The 17,266-nt window shown below is 46.7% G+C and overlaps 1 protein-coding gene and 1 long non-coding RNA gene across 3 annotated transcripts in view; one reads left to right on the top strand and one right to left on the bottom strand.

Moving 5' to 3' along the window:
* Window positions 1-16,987, top strand: part of FBXL7 (F-box and leucine rich repeat protein 7) — a 388,365-nt gene extending 371,378 nt beyond the window's left edge. For both annotated transcript variants that reach the window (XM_019450769.2, XM_053906898.1), the window contains exons 3-4: window positions 6,998-7,609; window positions 16,079-16,987. In XM_019450769.2, the coding sequence (XP_019306314.1) occupies window positions 6,998-7,609; window positions 16,079-16,815 (1,349 nt within the window). In that variant the 3' untranslated portion in view covers window positions 16,816-16,987. The remainder of the gene's footprint in view (window positions 1-6,997; window positions 7,610-16,078) is intronic.
* LOC128778241 (uncharacterized) lies at window positions 4,966-6,835 on the bottom strand. Its single transcript, XR_008423665.1, has 2 exons — window positions 6,784-6,835; window positions 4,966-5,323 (listed from the first exon to the last, which is right to left on the bottom strand). It is a non-coding gene; the product is annotated as an uncharacterized LOC128778241 (long non-coding RNA).
* Window positions 16,988-17,266: the final 279 nt, after the last annotated feature.

Raw genomic sequence — 17,266 nt, forward strand, 5'->3', positions numbered from 1 at the left:
CAGTCTTTTGTGTATATCCACCTTCCCAATATCATTAAGAGACACAGGCCACAAAATACACATCTCATGACAAAAATACATGCTCATTTCCTTCAATTCTCACATTCTGCTTTCGTGGCACTTTCATATGTTTGTCTCTGTCTTTCTTACGGAGTCTTACATATTCATAATTGGTAACCTCTTCTCTAATTCTTATATTTGCAATTAACCAGGGGTGCCTGGGTGGCTCAGTCACTTAAGCCTCTGACCCTTGATTTTGGCTCAGGTCAGGATCTCATAGTTTGTGAGTTTGAGCCCCACATCAGGCTCTATGCTGACAGTGTGGAGCCTACTTGGGATTTTCTCTCCCTCCCTATCTCTCTATTCTTCCCCCACTTGTGTCCTCTAAATAAATAAATAAATAAATAAACAAACACTTTTAAAAAAAAATGTAATTAACCAGACATGTCTTTTTTGCAGACTTTATACTTTTTCCTCTTATACCTTTGGCTGTCTGTCCACCCCTCCATGCAACCATCCATCCTACCACAAAGTAACTCATTGAGTCTACCTTTAACAGATTTCATTATCAGTTTATATATTTATTTTTGAAAAAAATTTTCCTCAAAAAATGTCCGCAGGGAAAACAGTAGTGTTGGTAAATTTCAAAAGCCATCTGCTCTGGAGAAGGTTGGGAAGATGGCAGGGTAAGAGGAGCCGACGCTCACCTTGTCCCACAGATACAAATAGGTAACACTCACATCAGTGTAAATGACCCAGGAAATGACCCGAAGACTGGCAGAACAAACTCCATAACTGAAGGTAGAGAAGAGGCCGCATTGAACAGAGTAGAAAGGGCAGAGATGCATTTGGTGCTGCTGTGGGGAATAAAGGGACTGCAGCCACCCAGTGGGGGAAGGGATCCATGGGTACAGAGCAGGGAGAGAAACAGGCTGTCACACGAGGGAGCCCACATGGGTAAGACAAATCCCCATAACATTTGGCTTTGAAAACAACAGGAGCCGAATTTTATGAGTTTTTACAACCAGCAGGACTTAATGCCTAGAATTTTTCAAATCCGTGGGTTCAGTTCTGGGAGAGCCTGGAAGGTGAGAAGAAGCTGAGTCCCCGTTCTTAAAGAAACAGCATGACAAACAGCCCACAAAGCTACAAGGCAGAAGCAGCAGTTTGCAGAATGCCTGGAACATACAGGAGGGAGAATAGTTTACTCATTTTGGAGCATGTCCAGGAGGCGCAGGGTTCACTGAGGGGCTTCTCCAGAAACAAAGGAGCTGGCAGGTGCCATTTCCCTCCACTGCCCATGCAGCGTAAACACATGGCCACCTGTGAGAACCATCGTGGTTCTGAAATTCACTACCCTGCTTGTTCACACCAAACCCTACCATGCTTCCTTGGAGCCACCCTTTCCAGTCTCACTTGCCTCAGTCCTGGAACTGTGGGCCCCCTCTCCCAGAAGACTGGCGTGAACTTTGCCAATACTGCATCTCCCAACTGGCATGATTTGCAGAGCCTGAGTCCCAGCAGTGGCAGCAGCAGGTCTCATTTCACTAGCTGACTGACATACATCTTTCTAAAACTGTGTGCCCCACCCTGGGCAGGGACCCAACCCTATCTACAGGAAAAGAGAGCATTTGCAGACTACTGGAACGAAGGAAAAAGCAGCCAGGATACAACAGCAGGGCACACACAGCACACGTAGGAAGCACCCTGAAACACCAGGTTCTGGTGAACAGAGAACATTGCATTGCAGGGCACTGAAGGATCTCTTCTTCAGAAGGCCACTACTCCCAGCAGGAGATGTAGCTGACTGTCCTAACACAGAGGAACAGACACAGAGAGTTAGACAAAATCAAGAGACAGAGGAGGATGTCCCAAATAAAAGAACAGGGCAAAACCACAACAAGAGACCTAAGTGAAACAGAGATAAGTAATATGCCTGATAGAGAAGTTAAAGTAATGGTTATAAAGATAGTCACTGGACTTGAGAAAAGAGTGGAGGACATCAGTGAGATCCTTAATAAAGAGATAAGAAAGAACCAATCAGAGATGAAGAACACTATAATGAAATGAAAAATACACTTGATGGAATAAATAGCAGGCCAGAAGAAGAGGAATGAATTAGTGACCTGGAAAACAGAGTAATGGAAAGTAATCAAGCTGAGCAAGTGAGAGAAAAAATATATCTACAAAATGAAAATAGATGTAGGGAACTCAACGAATCCCATCAAGCATAACATACACATTATAAGGATCCCAGAAGACAAAAAAGAGAAAAGGGGCAGAAAATTTATTTGAAGAAATAATAGCTGAAAACTTCTTTAACCTGGGAAAGGAAACAGATATCCAGATCCGGAGCACAGAAATCCCCTAACAAAATCAACTCAAGGATGTCCACCTTAAGACATAGATAATTAAAATGGCAAAAATTATTGATAGAGAATTTTAAAAGCAGGAAGAGAAAAGAAGATGGTTACATACAAGGGAAACTCCATAAGGCTATCAGTGGATTTTTCATGAGAAACTTTGCAAGCCAGAAGGGAGTAGCATGACATATAGAAAGTGCTAAAAAGAAAAAAAAAAAAAATCTGCAGCCGAGAATACTGTATCCAGCAAGTCTGTCATTCAGAACAGAAGGAAAGATAACATTTCTCAGAGAAACAAAAGCTAAAGGAGTTTATGACCGCTAAACCAACTCTAAAAAAAAGAAAGAAGGAAAGAAAGAAAGAAAGAAAGAAAGAAAGAAAGAAAGAAAGAAAGAAGGGTAAAGGAGACTCTGAATGAAAAGGAAAGACCATAAGTAAGAATTATAAAAGTGGGACACACAAAAGCAGTAAAACAAAGTATATCTGTAAAAATCAGTCAAGAGATTCCCAAAATAAAACGATGTAAAATATAACACCATATACCTAAAATGTTGGGGGTGAGTAAAGAATGGGTTCAAACCTGAGTGACCATCAACTTAATACAGACTGCTATAGGCAGAAGATGTTATAGACAAACCTAATGCTAACCACAAATCAAAAATCAGTAATAGATATGCAAAAAATAAACATAAAGGAATCCAAGTACATCACTATAGAAAGCTAGCAAGCCATGAAAGAGAGCAAGAGAAGAACCAGGGAACTACAAGAACAACCACAAACAAGTACCAAAATGGCAATAAATACATATCTATCTAAAATTGCTTTGAATGTAAGTGGACTAAATGCTCCAATCAAAAGACATAGGGTGTCAGAATGGATTTAAAAAAATAAGAACCATCTATATGCTGCCAACAAGAGACTCATTTCACACCTAAAGACACATGCAGATTGAAAGTGAGGGGATGGGGAAATGTTTATCACGGCAAGTCAATGTGAAGAGAAAGAGGGAGTATCAATACTTATATGGGACAAAATAGACTTTTTTTTAATGTTTTATTTATTGTTGAGACAGAGAGAGACAGAGCATGAATGGGGGAGGGTCAGAGAGAGAGGGAGACACAGAATCTGAAACAGGCTCCAGGCTCTGAGCTGTCAGCACAGAGCCCGACGTGGGGCTCGAACCCACGGACCGCGAGATCATGACCTGAGCCGAGGTCGGACGCTTAACTGACTGAGCCACCCAGGCGCCCCAATGGGACAAAATATAGACTTTAAACAAAGCCTGTGACAAGAGACAAAGAAGGGCACTATAATAATAAAGGAGGTAATATAACAAAGAGATATAACAATGACTTTGATGAGGGCACTAATCCCATTTGTGAGGGTTCCACTCTCGGGACCCGATCACTTCCCAAAGGCCCCACCTCCTCATGCCATCACCTCGGTGGTTAGGATTTTGACATATGAACTTGAGAGGGCTACCAACGTTTAGACCATAGCATGACTCATTATTCTTTATTATTTATTTAATTCTCAAGTGTTATTTATTCAATGATGACAAATTATATCCTTTCAAAAAGTCTCTGAGGGTTCTCGATCTGAGTAAGTAGGAAATAACCAGAGAATGCTGGTGTACATTCTGGCAAAAGAGACACCCAACTGCCCTGGTGGAAATCCCCCAGACCCCCTCCACTTGTCTCCTCACGTGGGTAAGCAGTGCCGCGCGATCATGAGTTACTCCTACCCTGCCGTGGAGCTCTAGAAAAGGCAGGACGGAGAGCTAGTGCCTGCTCCTGAGTCCCCTCCAGGGCAGAATGTTCCTCACAGACGTGCGAGGCTGCCCTCCCTTTCTGAGTGTGAATTCTGGAACGCTCGGGTATGGTTGTTGGCAAAGAAAAACCTGAACGCATCACCAAAGGCACAGCCGTGCTGGTCAGTCTGGATGCATTCCCATTCTCTCCCTCAGTGCAGGGTGGGGGGGTGTGAACATGAAGAAAAGTGAATTGGCTAAAGATGCAGGTTTAGGAAGATGCCCCGACCCCCACTATGAGTATGTTCATCCTGCAGGGGGCCCAACTCACAATGTGCAGGTCTCCGCAGAGCACTGCTTCTCTTTCAAGGTGAATAGAATGTAGGCAGGTAGGAGAGAGATGTCAGAGCCCTCGTAGCCGCTAAACATCAGAGCTGAAAGCCTGAGACTGACCTCCCCTCCTGGCCCTAAATAAGCCGTTCACCTGCCTAAGGAAAATGCTGGCTTTGGAGGCAATTCTCAGAGTTCACCTAACGACGAAGGTTAGTACCACAGTAGCTTGGATGGCAGTTTGGAAATCCCTAATTGGTTTCCATGCAAACTTTTCCTTACGGATTTGCTGTTTATTTTACCTGATTACAAAAGAGAGAGGTACACACTTCCTTTCTTATGAACGATTTAAAATGCAGTATGTATACCACCTGGGAGACAGAAGCACATGCCAAGCTAGAAACCGTTGTTTTCTAAACATCTAAGTATTTCCTCTCAATTCAGAACATTCATATGCAGCTACCGTGTACCATAAACCATGTCAGGTGCTTCCAGGACACAAGTAAGAAAAGGATTCAGTCATTGTCTCAAAGGAGCTTTTCGTGTAATGAAGGCATATCTGTCGTCTGCTGCCACAGTAATGCTGTGTAACAAGTCGCCCCAAGCTCAGTGGGTTAGCTTACACATCTCTGGTTCACCTGGGCATCGGCTGCCCCCAGCTGGGTTTGGTTGAGCATGGCTCTAAGCTGCAGGTTTCAGCCAGTTCTGTCCTCTCCATGGTCCTCTCCCCACCCTAAGGTCAGTGGACTGGCCAGGCATGTTCACATCTCCTCATATTCACTGGCCAAAGCAAGTCACGTGGCCAAGTCCAGCATCACTGGATGGAGCAAATATACTGCACCTAGAAGGAACGGCAGAGTCACCTGGCAAAAATGTGTGGCTGTAGAGAGAGGTGCGACATTGAGAAAAATAATACAGTCAAGCACATCAGGGAAAGATAAACTCACAACTGCCTAATAACCAAGGATGGAGATGTGAATAGGAAGGGGATTAATTATTTCTCAAAGACATTAGGAAAATATTTTTAGAGGAGGTAGCATTTGTTCTTAGTATTACAAGAGGAAGACAAGGGGAGAGGAGGTAGGCAGTCATTCAGAGATGCTCCACGAGCAAAGTCATGGACACGTGTAGGACATTTTCAGGTTATAAAGAAACAAATGGAAAGAACACATGATAGCAGTAGAAAAAGGATACCAGTAGGAAAACTACAGACAGACCCTCAGTGGAGATTCCCGTGTCAGAAGTTCCTGTGTCCTCTGTTATTATTGGAAGTTCTTTGAAAAAAACAAGTGTTTGAAAATTCCCAAGTATGAAATGTGGAAAAGCACACAAGAACAGAATTTTTGTTTAAGTCTTTGGAACTGGAATTAGAGCTAGAAATACCTTAGAATTCATCTAGCCCAGCTCATTTATTCTACAGAATAAGAAACTTATGCTTTGGGGATGAATACACTCTGTGTGTGTGTGTGTGTGTGTGTGTGTGATCGGGCGTGTGTGTGTGAAATATATAAACATTAGAGAGACAGAATAAATGTCATCCTAAATAAATCTGTCCAGCTATCTATGTAAACTGTATGATAAATATATTTATATAGAAACTAAATTATTTCATATAGATATAGCTATCAAGGTGGGGATATGAAATGAGCAGCCTTCTTAAATTGGTATTCTAAAGAACTCTTCATCCCTCAAAAGCTTAAAAACCACTCTTATCCTCATTAAGTGATCTTTCTGCTGTCAGGGAACAATACGAATCACATCATTGGAATGCCAAAGACAGTTGTTAATAAGGAAAAACATATATTGCCACAGGTAGTCAAGGCCTGGAAATACCATCTGAAATGGCCGGTCTAATGGAGGAAGTGGGTGGATCCTCAGACCCCTGGCAGAGTTTGGGGTGCCATTATCAAAAGATGGGGGCCTGGACACTAGGGGACGGGCCAGAGCGAAGACAGCAGTGTTCTCTGTATCCATTGACCCGTCTTTCTCTTCGCAAACTCGTTCCCGCGTCTGTAAACGGAACACCATTATCCGCCTGACCAAAATGTGATTAGCAAAAGGAAAAGAGTTTGTGTTCATAATATGTGAGATTTCTTCCCAGAATAGAAATAATGAACCTTTGAAGGTGTGCCCTTGAGATAATCGCCAGGAACGTAGATCAGAAGTCAGCGAGCCGTGGCCCTCGGGACGAGGCCGGCTGGTCTGTTTTGATAGAACAAGTGTCATTGAAGCGGCCGCCGCCGTTTGTTTACGGACGGTTTGTGGCGGCCTTGGCACCACGGTGGCGCGGCTGACTGATGGCAACAGAGACAGCTGCCGTGTGGCCCGCAGTGCCCATACCTGGTCCTTCCCGGAGAAGGTTGCCCGCCCCTCCTGGAGATGATGGAGGGTTGGGTGAAACGTGCACGCGCTGCTGCTTCCGGTGATGGATGCGGCCGGGGAGATGGATGCCCAGGGTGGGTTACCAGTGGAATGCGTGTGACGGCGGCGTCGGCCTCCTTCCCGGGGCTCCGCTGCGGCCACCCTTAACCCTTTGCTCTCTGTCCTTTGCCAGACTCCGACCTGAGCATGCGCACCCTGAGCACGCCCAGCCCGGCCCTGATATGTCCACCGACCCTGCCCGGATTTCAGAATGGAAGGGGCTCGTCCACCTCGTCGTCGTCCATCACCGGGGAGACGGTGGCCATGGTCCACTCCCCGCCCCCGACCCGCCTCACCCACCCGCTCATCCGGCTCGCCTCCCGACCCCAGAAGGAGCAGGCCAGCATCGAGCGCCTCCCGGACCAGGCCATGGTGCAGATCTTCTCCTTCCTGCCCACCAACCAGCTGTGCCGCTGCGCGCGCGTGTGCCGCCGCTGGTACAACCTGGCCTGGGACCCGCGGCTCTGGAGGACTATCCGCCTGACGGGCGAGACCATCAACGTGGACCGCGCCCTCAAGGTGCTGACCCGCAGGCTCTGCCAGGACACGCCCAACGTCTGTCTCATGCTGGAAACCGTAACTGTCAGTGGCTGCAGGCGGCTCACGGACCGAGGGCTTTACACCATCGCCCAGTGCTGCCCGGAACTGCGGCGCCTGGAGGTCTCGGGCTGTTACAACATCTCCAACGAGGCGGTCTTCGACGTGGTGTCCCTGTGCCCCAACCTGGAGCACCTGGATGTGTCAGGTAAACGGCAGCTGACCTCCCGTCGGCGGGGCCCTCCGGTGCACCGTCCCGAAGCGGGAGAGGGACACCGCTGCCTGGAGGAGGTCCCCTCCCTGATAGCCAGCAGGGACGGAGGGTGGGCAGCAGGGAGGCTGACGTTTCCGGAGAAACTGTCTCTATGTAATCAGGACCCCAGGAGGCCAGAGGTCTCCCTTTCATCAAACAATGCCAACTTCTTCTTTTTTTTTTTTTAATTTTTTAATGTTTATTTATTTGAGAGAGAGAGAGAGAGAGGAGAGCGTGAGCAGGGGAGGGGCAGAGAGAGGGAGACACAGAATCTGATGCAGGCTCCAGGCTCCGAGCTGTCAGCACGGAGCCTGACGCGGGGCTCGAACCCACGAACTACGAGATCATGAACCGAGCTAAAAGTCGGACGCTTCACCGACTGAGCCACCCAGGCGCCCCAGACAATGCCAACTTCTTAAAGGCACTAGTGTCACCGTTTTGTCTGGCCGTTACGTTAGTCTGACTTTTAAATAACGCCCTTCCTCCTCCCCATGGCTGTCACTTAATGTCAGAGCAACCACAGAAATGGGAACCAAGTAACTAACTCCGACACAGGCGGTTTAGACACCACCCTGCGTCTAAACTGTTATTGTTCCACGGAGCCCAAAAGCTGTGTCTGAGCTGACTCTGTGCTCTGGGCTGTGCTCAGAATTGCCTGCCATCTTGCAGACACCGGGGAAAATCCATCCTGTCCAAGTGTCTCCTTATATTTCACCTCCACTCTCCTCACCCTTGGGTTGATTTTGTATATATATATATTTTTTTAAGCAGCATTCTCAATTACGTAGTGCAAGAATCAGGCCCATCGAGGGAAGCCTTTAGATCTTTTTAAAATTGAAGGAAATCCCAGCATGGTTGCTTTGCTCGAAAACCTCTCTCCGGCAGGAAGAATTAAAACCCAGACTCACACTTTGGTGCCAGGCGTGGATCCAGCCGGACTGACAGCCTTTCTTTATCTCCTTCACTGCCCAGTCAAAAGGCCAACATCTGAGAGGCTGAAATGTGTAAGATGCATCAGGGAGTTAAAGAAACGAACGGCCTGAGCCACAACCTCAGGGATGGTTGGGGAGGGGTCAAGCAGTAAAAACCACGGTGACAGGCAAATAAACAGAACTTGGGATTTACAAGCATCTGAGGGAAATGAGACCCTCCAACAAAATCTGAAGGAAAAGTCCACTCTCTGAGCTTGCTCTCTCTTTCAAAAGCCGACATCTGAAAATATTTCAGATGACAGTCAATTATTTTTCGCAGATTCTTTCCCTTGCTGGAAAGCAACTCGTTTCTCCCCTCCTTCAGCTGGCTTCAGGACAAAACCATAGTAACCGTACGTTCAGTTAGTCATGAGCAGCTGCGGGCATAAAGAGGCAGGAAACAAAGAGGTTTTCTTACATTTTTCCTCCAAGGAATTCTGGAAAGAGAACTCATTGTGATGTGATGGAGACTGGTTTCAAAACTCTGTGATTTGGGACAGTTCACAGCTTTCTCTCGATGTGTTTCCTCTTCAGTTAAAAAAAAAAAAAAAGTGAGGAATTGGCTTCTTTAACATGCTAAGATTCTGAACATTGTGAGCCTGGTTTTCAGACACCTCGTTTCCTTTTCTTTTCGAAAATCAGATTAGAGAAGGCCTTGTTTTTGGAATCCCCATCTTTGTTAAAGGAGTTCCCATGCACCCTTCATCCAGGCTGCAAATTGTGCCCTCTCTTTTGGAGTCCTTTTGAAATTCAGAATGTGGAAACTACTTTGGGAATGGAAATTCCTGGGCTTCTAACTGAGTGAGTGGACCCTGCTTCGCCCTTTTGACTAACCATTACGTAAGCCATGATGCCCCCCTTCTGTATCACCCTAATTTGCAGAGCCTAATATATTTGTGGCTTTCTCACATGCCCTCTCTGTGACCCCCTGTGATCTGTGTGGTGATTATATACACAAGGGAATCTCTAACTCACCAAGTTAAGAGCACAGAATTCCAGCTGGGGGGGGGGTGTCCAAATGGTGCCCTCCAGTTTTGAGGGAATCTGGCAACATTATGTTGATACCGGGAGAAGCCAGAGGGCTGCCAGAGGTAATTTCCCTATGCCTTGTTCCCTTTGGTTTTCAAGTTGACCTTCTCGTTGGCAGTAAACTTGACTTCGCAAGATTCATCCCTGATCTAGAGCTTAATTCCCCGAGAGGATGTGAGACTGCCTTCCTTGAACCTAGTGTGCCCACCTTAAAAGCTATCTTTTCCAGTCATTGAAACTGACTATAACTAGCTGTAGGGTTTTGTCATGATCACGTATTACCTTGTATTTAGTCTGGGTTCTTCAAAGAAACAGAGTGTGTGTGTGTGTGTGTGTGTGCGCGTGCAAAGAGATCTATCTGCCATCTGCAAGCTGGAGACCCAAGAGAACTGGAAACTGGAAGAGAACAGTTCAGTCCAAGTCCACAAGCCTGAGAACCAGGACTGCTGATGGTATGAGTCTCAGCTCGAAAGCAGGAGGAGACCCATGTGTCAGTTCAAACAGTGAAAGCAGAGACAGAATTCTCCATTCCTCCACCTTGTGGCCTGTTCAGGCCCTCAACAGATTGTACGATGCCCATCCACACTGGGGAGGGCAGTCTGCCTTACTGAGTCCACTGATTCAGATGGTAATGTTACCCAGAAACGGGTTCACAGGTACCCCCAGAAACGTTGCGCCACGTGTCTCGGCACCTTGTCATCTACTCACGTTGACACATAAAATTAACTGTCACCATTAATAATATCTTTGAACGTCAGTGGAATGTGGTAAAGCCAGGCAATTTTCAAAGTGTAAAACCGCGTAATTATTGCAGATGAAATTGCTTCAAAGGGTCCTCTTCCAACTGGAGACCTGGGAGTCCTCCTTGCTTTTCTTTTCCTGATCTTATACACAGAACCAGTAGAATCCTGTGCAGGTGTTTCTACTTGCCCAGTACCTTGATTCTCTCCCCTCTCCTCTACCTGCTGCCACGATGCATGATTCACTAGCCATTCTCCTTACGTTCATCTCAACCCGATCAACCGACCCTCCACACAACCAACCTCCAGAGGGACTTTTCTTCAGACAGCAAGTCAAACCATACATTTTCCTGCATAAAATTTCCAGTCGCTCCCCATAACCTCCAGGAAGAATTCAGGTTCTGCAGCAAAGCGTATACGGCCCTTCATGAGCTGCCCTAGGTTCACATGTCACTTTTTCCACTCAGTGCTCCCCTCTATGGAGCCATTGGCTCTATACATGTGTGCACGTTTCTCCAAACACATCACATCTGTGCACACTGGGGTGTGTGGACACCTCTCTGGCTTACCTGCTGTTCCTTCATCTGTCCCTCCCCAACAACCCTCTTAACAGCCTTCTCATTGGTCAAGCTCTAATCCAAGTATCCCCTAAGGAAAGCCTGCCTGACCCCCAGCAAGTTAAGTTTCCTCCCAGCTCTTTGCCTTTTGAGTACAGGCAGGTAAAGCATCACTGGGTTTTGCAATTGAGTATTTGTATATTCCCAGAGTCCTTCCTCTCAATTCATTATAAGCTTTATGAGGGCAAAAATGAGGCATGTTCTGTCTTTGCACTCGAGGATACCACAGTTATGTGAACTTATGTGTGTCAAAGTCTTCAGTGGTCATCTTGACTTCTAAAAGGTTCAGACAAAATTGCCATTGGTTAATACTCTAAACACACATTTAGGAAGCTACAGTGGCTAAAACTTCCTTATCAGGAGAAGTGGTTTGGTTGGGAGATTAATAAATATCAATGGTTAACATAAATATTAAATATTTAAGTATGAAATAAACATGTATGCTCTGCTCCGAACCGTGTAGCAGGCATGCACTAAGTCATGACTGTTGTCATTGTTTTCGGATTGTCATTGTTATAAACATGCTTGGAAGTCAGTACTTGGTCTATGTTGACTTCGCCATCTTATATCCCGGAGAAGGTAGAGGTATTACCCCAATAACGAGAGGAAGTGTTAATGAAGATTATATTTGTGAAAGGAGAACCAAATCTGGAACTAACTGAAGAAACGCCAGAGATCTGTTCAACCTATATTGTTCATTTCCCACTGAGTACTATCCATACTCCTTACCCTGAGTATTAGGGCAGGCCCCATAATCTGATCCCAGTGGACCATTCCTATCTTAGTTCCCATCAAATCGTTTCAGAAACCCTGCATTCCACCCTGTGGAAACTCGTCACAACCCCTCTGCCCCCCTGCTTTCTTGTCTCTCATATTTGCTCGTGCTGTTACTTACTAACTGAGCTCCATATTATGTAACCAAACTGCTCCACTCGGTCAAGAATCCCCTTATAGATAATCACCGCTTCCAAGACTCCTGAGTCCTCGGTATCTAAATGTTCACTTCGTGCCGACACATGTACAGTAAATCTCTCATGCGGTTCATCAGTTGCCCGCCATATCCTCGTCATTTCTTACCTCCTCTCCTATAACTGAAGCCCTGGATCAGGAAACGTTCCCTAGTCTGGCTGTACAAGTCCCATAATATTACTGAGTGTGAGATACCTCATCTTTAAAAAAGTAAAGGTTAATTGGGAGGATTTCTAAGGTGGTCTGCACCTCTGTAATGTATCAATGCATGAACTAATCACAGATACTACCTACTCAGCCACGGACCAATTTATTTTCTTCTCAAGCCAAACTTAACAAGCCTGTAGGAATTAAGACCGAAGCTTAAATTTAAAATTACTGCTCTAAAACAATACAAGCATATCAAAGTAGCGTCTTCCACCAAAACTGAGCTTAACCAGTATTTCATTAAATTGGGGACTCAGCTTCAAACACAAGGCATGTATTTCCCTGAATCAAACATACTGTCCTTCCTGGAGTGCATCGGATTTTACTAGATATTTAAGATAAATAAATAAGAAACCAGAACTAAGAGTTTAGGAACAAAGGTTGTCGTATGATCCTGAAAACCAAAGTGCCTTCACAGGCATCACAGATGGGAAAACCACTACTGTGGACATAGAAATTCCATAGAAACAGGATTACAGTTGCTCTAACAAAAAAAGAAACTCAAAACAAAGGACGATTTCAAAGCCGAAGTTGAAACTGAAAGGAACAACTTTCAAAGCAGAAGCTGAACCACCTTCTGCAAAACCACAGAGGCTACTGGAGCAGAGTGGACAGCCTCTGACGAGTCACAGCTTTGTTCTCCAGCATTGGACTGTATGCTTTACTCCTTCCTGAAATTCTTTGACTTGGTAGCACTTGGCTTTTGAACCTCATTACTCCCAGGGCCTGAATTTTATAAGAGTTTCCTGGGCAGCCTGCCAAGACGTGGGAGGAAAGTCCCCATTAGCACTATTATGTCACCACTTGGGAGCTTGGGTATTGCTTGAGCAGCCAGAGCACGGAGGTGCCTGAGGTGAAGCACCTGGCTTTGGAATTGCCAGAAGGATTCAGGATGAGCACAGAGAAAATGGAAAATATATATACACTTTATGTAGTGGGATGAAATATCTATCCATACACATTGATTTATGTTACATATTGATGGCACACCATTTATATTTATATAAAGACTGTACTGTAATATTTATATAAAGACTATACTGTAATATTACATATACATATATATATTACAGTATAGTTTTATGTATGTAAAATATGTATATTACAGTATAGTTTTAGTATATAAATATAAATGGTGTGCCATCAATATGTAACATAAATCAATGTGTATGGATAGATATTTCATCCCACTACATAAAGTGTGTGTATATATATATATATATATATATATATATATATATACATAAAGTGTATAATACATATGTATACATATGTAAAATATGTATATTACTGTATGTTTTTATATATAGTATATTTGTATATACAGTATATTATATATATTTATATATTAATATATAGTGAACTGAAATATATATTGAAATTCGTATTTCATATATGATTATATACAGTATATGATGTATACAATGTATAATTTATACACATATTCTTAGGGTAAGAATAGCTAGATTTAGGGAGATAGCTAAAGACATCTTCCAATCGTGTGAGGAAGGACAGAGTATTAAAGGGATTTCTAGGTCTAAAAAAAAAAAAAACAAAACACAAAAATCTTCCTAAGCATTAATTTCCTTATCAGTAAAATGGATTAGGAATCAGGTAAGAAAATGTCCATAAAAGCATTCTGTAAACTTCATAATGTAATACAAATAAGAGGCATTATAATTCATTGTAAAATAGACAACTGTTTTGCAGTATAAATATACATCAGCCATGGTCAAAGTCTTGAGGACATTTAAATGTTGGAATTTAAATTATCCTATCTAAGTGGGGCAGAAGTAACTCTAGACCAAGGTCCGCAAGTATTTCCTAGAGACTTATATAGGCTTCAGGGGCCAAGGGGTGAAGTCATATATTTTGTGCATCCTTAACTACAGAGAGAAAACTCCTCGTCCCACCCCCCCCCATTTGATGGGGGTGGGCCTCCCGTGTGCTGGGCATGCTTTATCCCTAATTTCCATCTGCTAGAGACATTTCTGATATGAAAGCCCTGGCCTGAGGGGAAAGGTCTGCCTAGCGTGTGGGAAGAAGAAGGAAGTGTTATGGACTGAATGCCTGTCTCCCCCAAATCCATGTTGAAACCCTAACCCATGGCGTGATGGTATTAAGAGGTGGGGCCTTTCGGAAGTAATTAGGTTTAGGTGAGGTCATGAGGGAAGAGCCCCTAGGACAGGATCAGAGAACTTGCTCTTCTCTCTACAGTGTGAGGATACAGCAAGAATGCAGCTGTCTACAAGAGGGTTCTCATCAGGAATCAGGAACTGAATTGGCTGGCACCTTGATCTTAGACTTCCCAGCCTCCAAACTGTGAGAAATCAATATTTGTTGTCTACAAACAAGTAAAATCAGTTGTCCTCTCTGATCTTCCTATAGAAGGTTCTCTTCGCTCCATAATTCACTCATTCATTCATTCAACAGATACTTAGTGAACAGCAGCTATGAACCAGGGATGAGGGGTACAGCAGTGAACAGCCCAGAATCCCTTTCCTCGGGAACTTATATTGCAGAGTGAGGACAGCAAATACATAAATGAACCAATAAATGCATCGTGCCACAAAGTGATGAAAAGTGTTGAAAATAAGTGGGAGTCAAGCCGGGGGTACCACTGGATACAGGGTGATTGGGGAAGAGTTGGCCAATAAGTTGGACATTTGCTCAGAGACCCAAGAGAGTGGGGATGGCCCACGGGGCAACCGGGGAAGCACGGTACAATGCATGGACATTGAGGCCCGAAGGCACCTGAGGGTGTCTGGGAACCAGCAAGGAGGCCAGTGGAGTCAGAGGAGTGGGGAAAGAGATGACGTCAGAGAGCACAGCGGTGCCGGTCCTCAGAGGCCCCCTCAGACTTGAGGTTTCACACATGGAGTGCCATGGGTGGTATCCAGAGGCTTTGAGAAAAGTGACATGATTCCAGTTCTGTTTTTCAGGAGAGCAGCTCTGAGGATGAACTTGGGAGTAAGGACGGGGCAGGGATACTGGTTGAGTCCCTAGAGCACAGTTGTTCTTGGACCAAAGAGGGTTGAATTGAGTCTCCAGGTGGCCACCTTATCTCAGATTAATAATTGTGTGTATTTCCCTGGAGTTTCCAAGTACCTCTGTACCCATCATCTCACTGAATCCTCAATATATCCCTACAGTAGAGGCACACCAGCTACTCACGCTCCCTGCATAGAGGAGAACCTTGAGACACAGAAGTTAGGCGTCCTGCCTGGGGCCATAAAAAGGCAGACCTGAACCTGCTGTGCCTCCCAAGCCAGCGCTCTTTCTGCCAACCCTAGACCATGGCCAACCCTTCTTTCATTACCTTACCTCTTTGACCACAGAGCTACCAGACCACTGCAGGGTGAGAATCGGCCCTTAGGGAGCTTCCGGAACGTTCCTGGGCCAGGGCAAGATGTTTTACAAGCAGGGTCTCCTTTATTCTTCACAGCCACCTTTCAGGGAACGGGATCATTCCCCCTTTTAAGACAAAGGAAGTGCTCCTTTTAAGCGATCACCCCTCATTTTAAGACACAGGAAAGACTGATTGGCCCGACATCCGGCAACTGGTGGTGGATGTGGAATTCAAAGCGCAGTTTTCCGACTCAAAAGCCCGGGAAGCCTCTGCAACCCAGATAACCGAAGTTGTTACCCGATCAGATAAACACGCAGGACCCGTTCTTGCTTTCCCTTCTCCGCGGGGGCCACAGGAGGGAAAGGGTAACGCCGGGGCCGCGCACGTTGGCGGGGCGGGGCAGCGGGACCCCGCGACGGTACCCCTCCTTCGCGGAGGGGATCGGGGCTCCCCCGCCCACCCCCCCACCACCACCACCCCCCCCCCCCCCCCCCCCGCCTTCCCAGAGGTTCTCTGAGCGTGTGTTCTGTCTCTCCGTGCAGGGTGCTCCAAAGTGACCTGCATCAGCTTGACCCGGGAGGCCTCCATTAAACTGTCCCCCTTGCACGGCAAACAGATTTCCATCCGCTACCTGGACATGACGGACTGCTTCGTGCTGGAGGACGAGGGCCTGCACACGATCGCCGCGCACTGCACGCAGCTCACCCACCTGTACCTGCGCCGCTGCGTGCGCCTCACCGACGAGGGCCTGCGCTACTTGATGGTCTACTGCGCCTCCATCAAGGAGCTGAGCGTCAGCGACTGCCGCTTCGTCAGCGACTTCGGCCTGCGCGAGATCGCCAAGCTGGAGTCGCGCCTGCGGTACCTCAGCATCGCCCACTGCGGCCGCGTCACCGACGTGGGCATCCGCTACGTGGCCAAGTACTGCGGCAAGCTGCGCTACCTCAACGCCCGGGGCTGCGAGGGCCTCACGGACCACGGCGTGGAGTACCTCGCCAAGAACTGCGCCAAGCTCAAGTCCCTGGACATCGGCAAGTGCCCGCTGGTGTCCGACACGGGCCTGGAGTGCCTGGCCCTGAACTGCTTCAACCTCAAGCGGCTCAGCCTCAAGTCCTGCGAGAGCATCACGGGCCAGGGCCTGCAGATCGTGGCGGCCAACTGCTTCGACCTGCAGATGCTCAACGTCCAGGACTGCGAGGTGTCCGTGGAGGCCCTGCGCTTCGTGAAGCGCCACTGCAAGCGCTGCGTCATCGAGCACACCAACCCCGCCTTCTTCTGAGCGCGCGTGGCGCGCGCCGCACGGACCCCACGAACCCCTTTCTAGAAAGCAGCGTATGTAAGCACCGACCGCCGCTCGCTCGTAATGGCTCTTTCTTCCTGGAAGGTTCTTAGGCATCCGGCTTTTCTTTCTCCCTATGTCTGGCGGGCCCACAGGGGTCAAGGGAAGGAAGGGGGAGCGGGGGGGGGGGGGGGGGGAGAGCCCGGGAAGCGGGGGGAGGGGCACGAATTTCTGTTGACAGCGAACCGGTTGTGTGGTCGGGTCATGCCGAGGCAGCGTCTCGTCTCCCGAAAGGTGTGCCTCGGCAAGCTGGCGGCGGAGTGTTGGAGGACGCCTCTTTTCTCTGTCTCTCCGCCCCTGGCCACCTCCCAGGCTTCCACGCGCACCCCCTGCGCCCCCGCCTCCACCCCCACCCCGCCCTCGCCAGCAGCAGCCACAAATCCTCTGAATA

This window comes from Panthera pardus, unplaced genomic scaffold (assembly GCF_024362965.1).
Source record: "Panthera pardus isolate Hobbes unplaced genomic scaffold, ASM2436296v1 HiC_scaffold_2, whole genome shotgun sequence".
Lineage (NCBI taxonomy): Eukaryota > Metazoa > Chordata > Mammalia > Carnivora > Felidae > Panthera > Panthera pardus.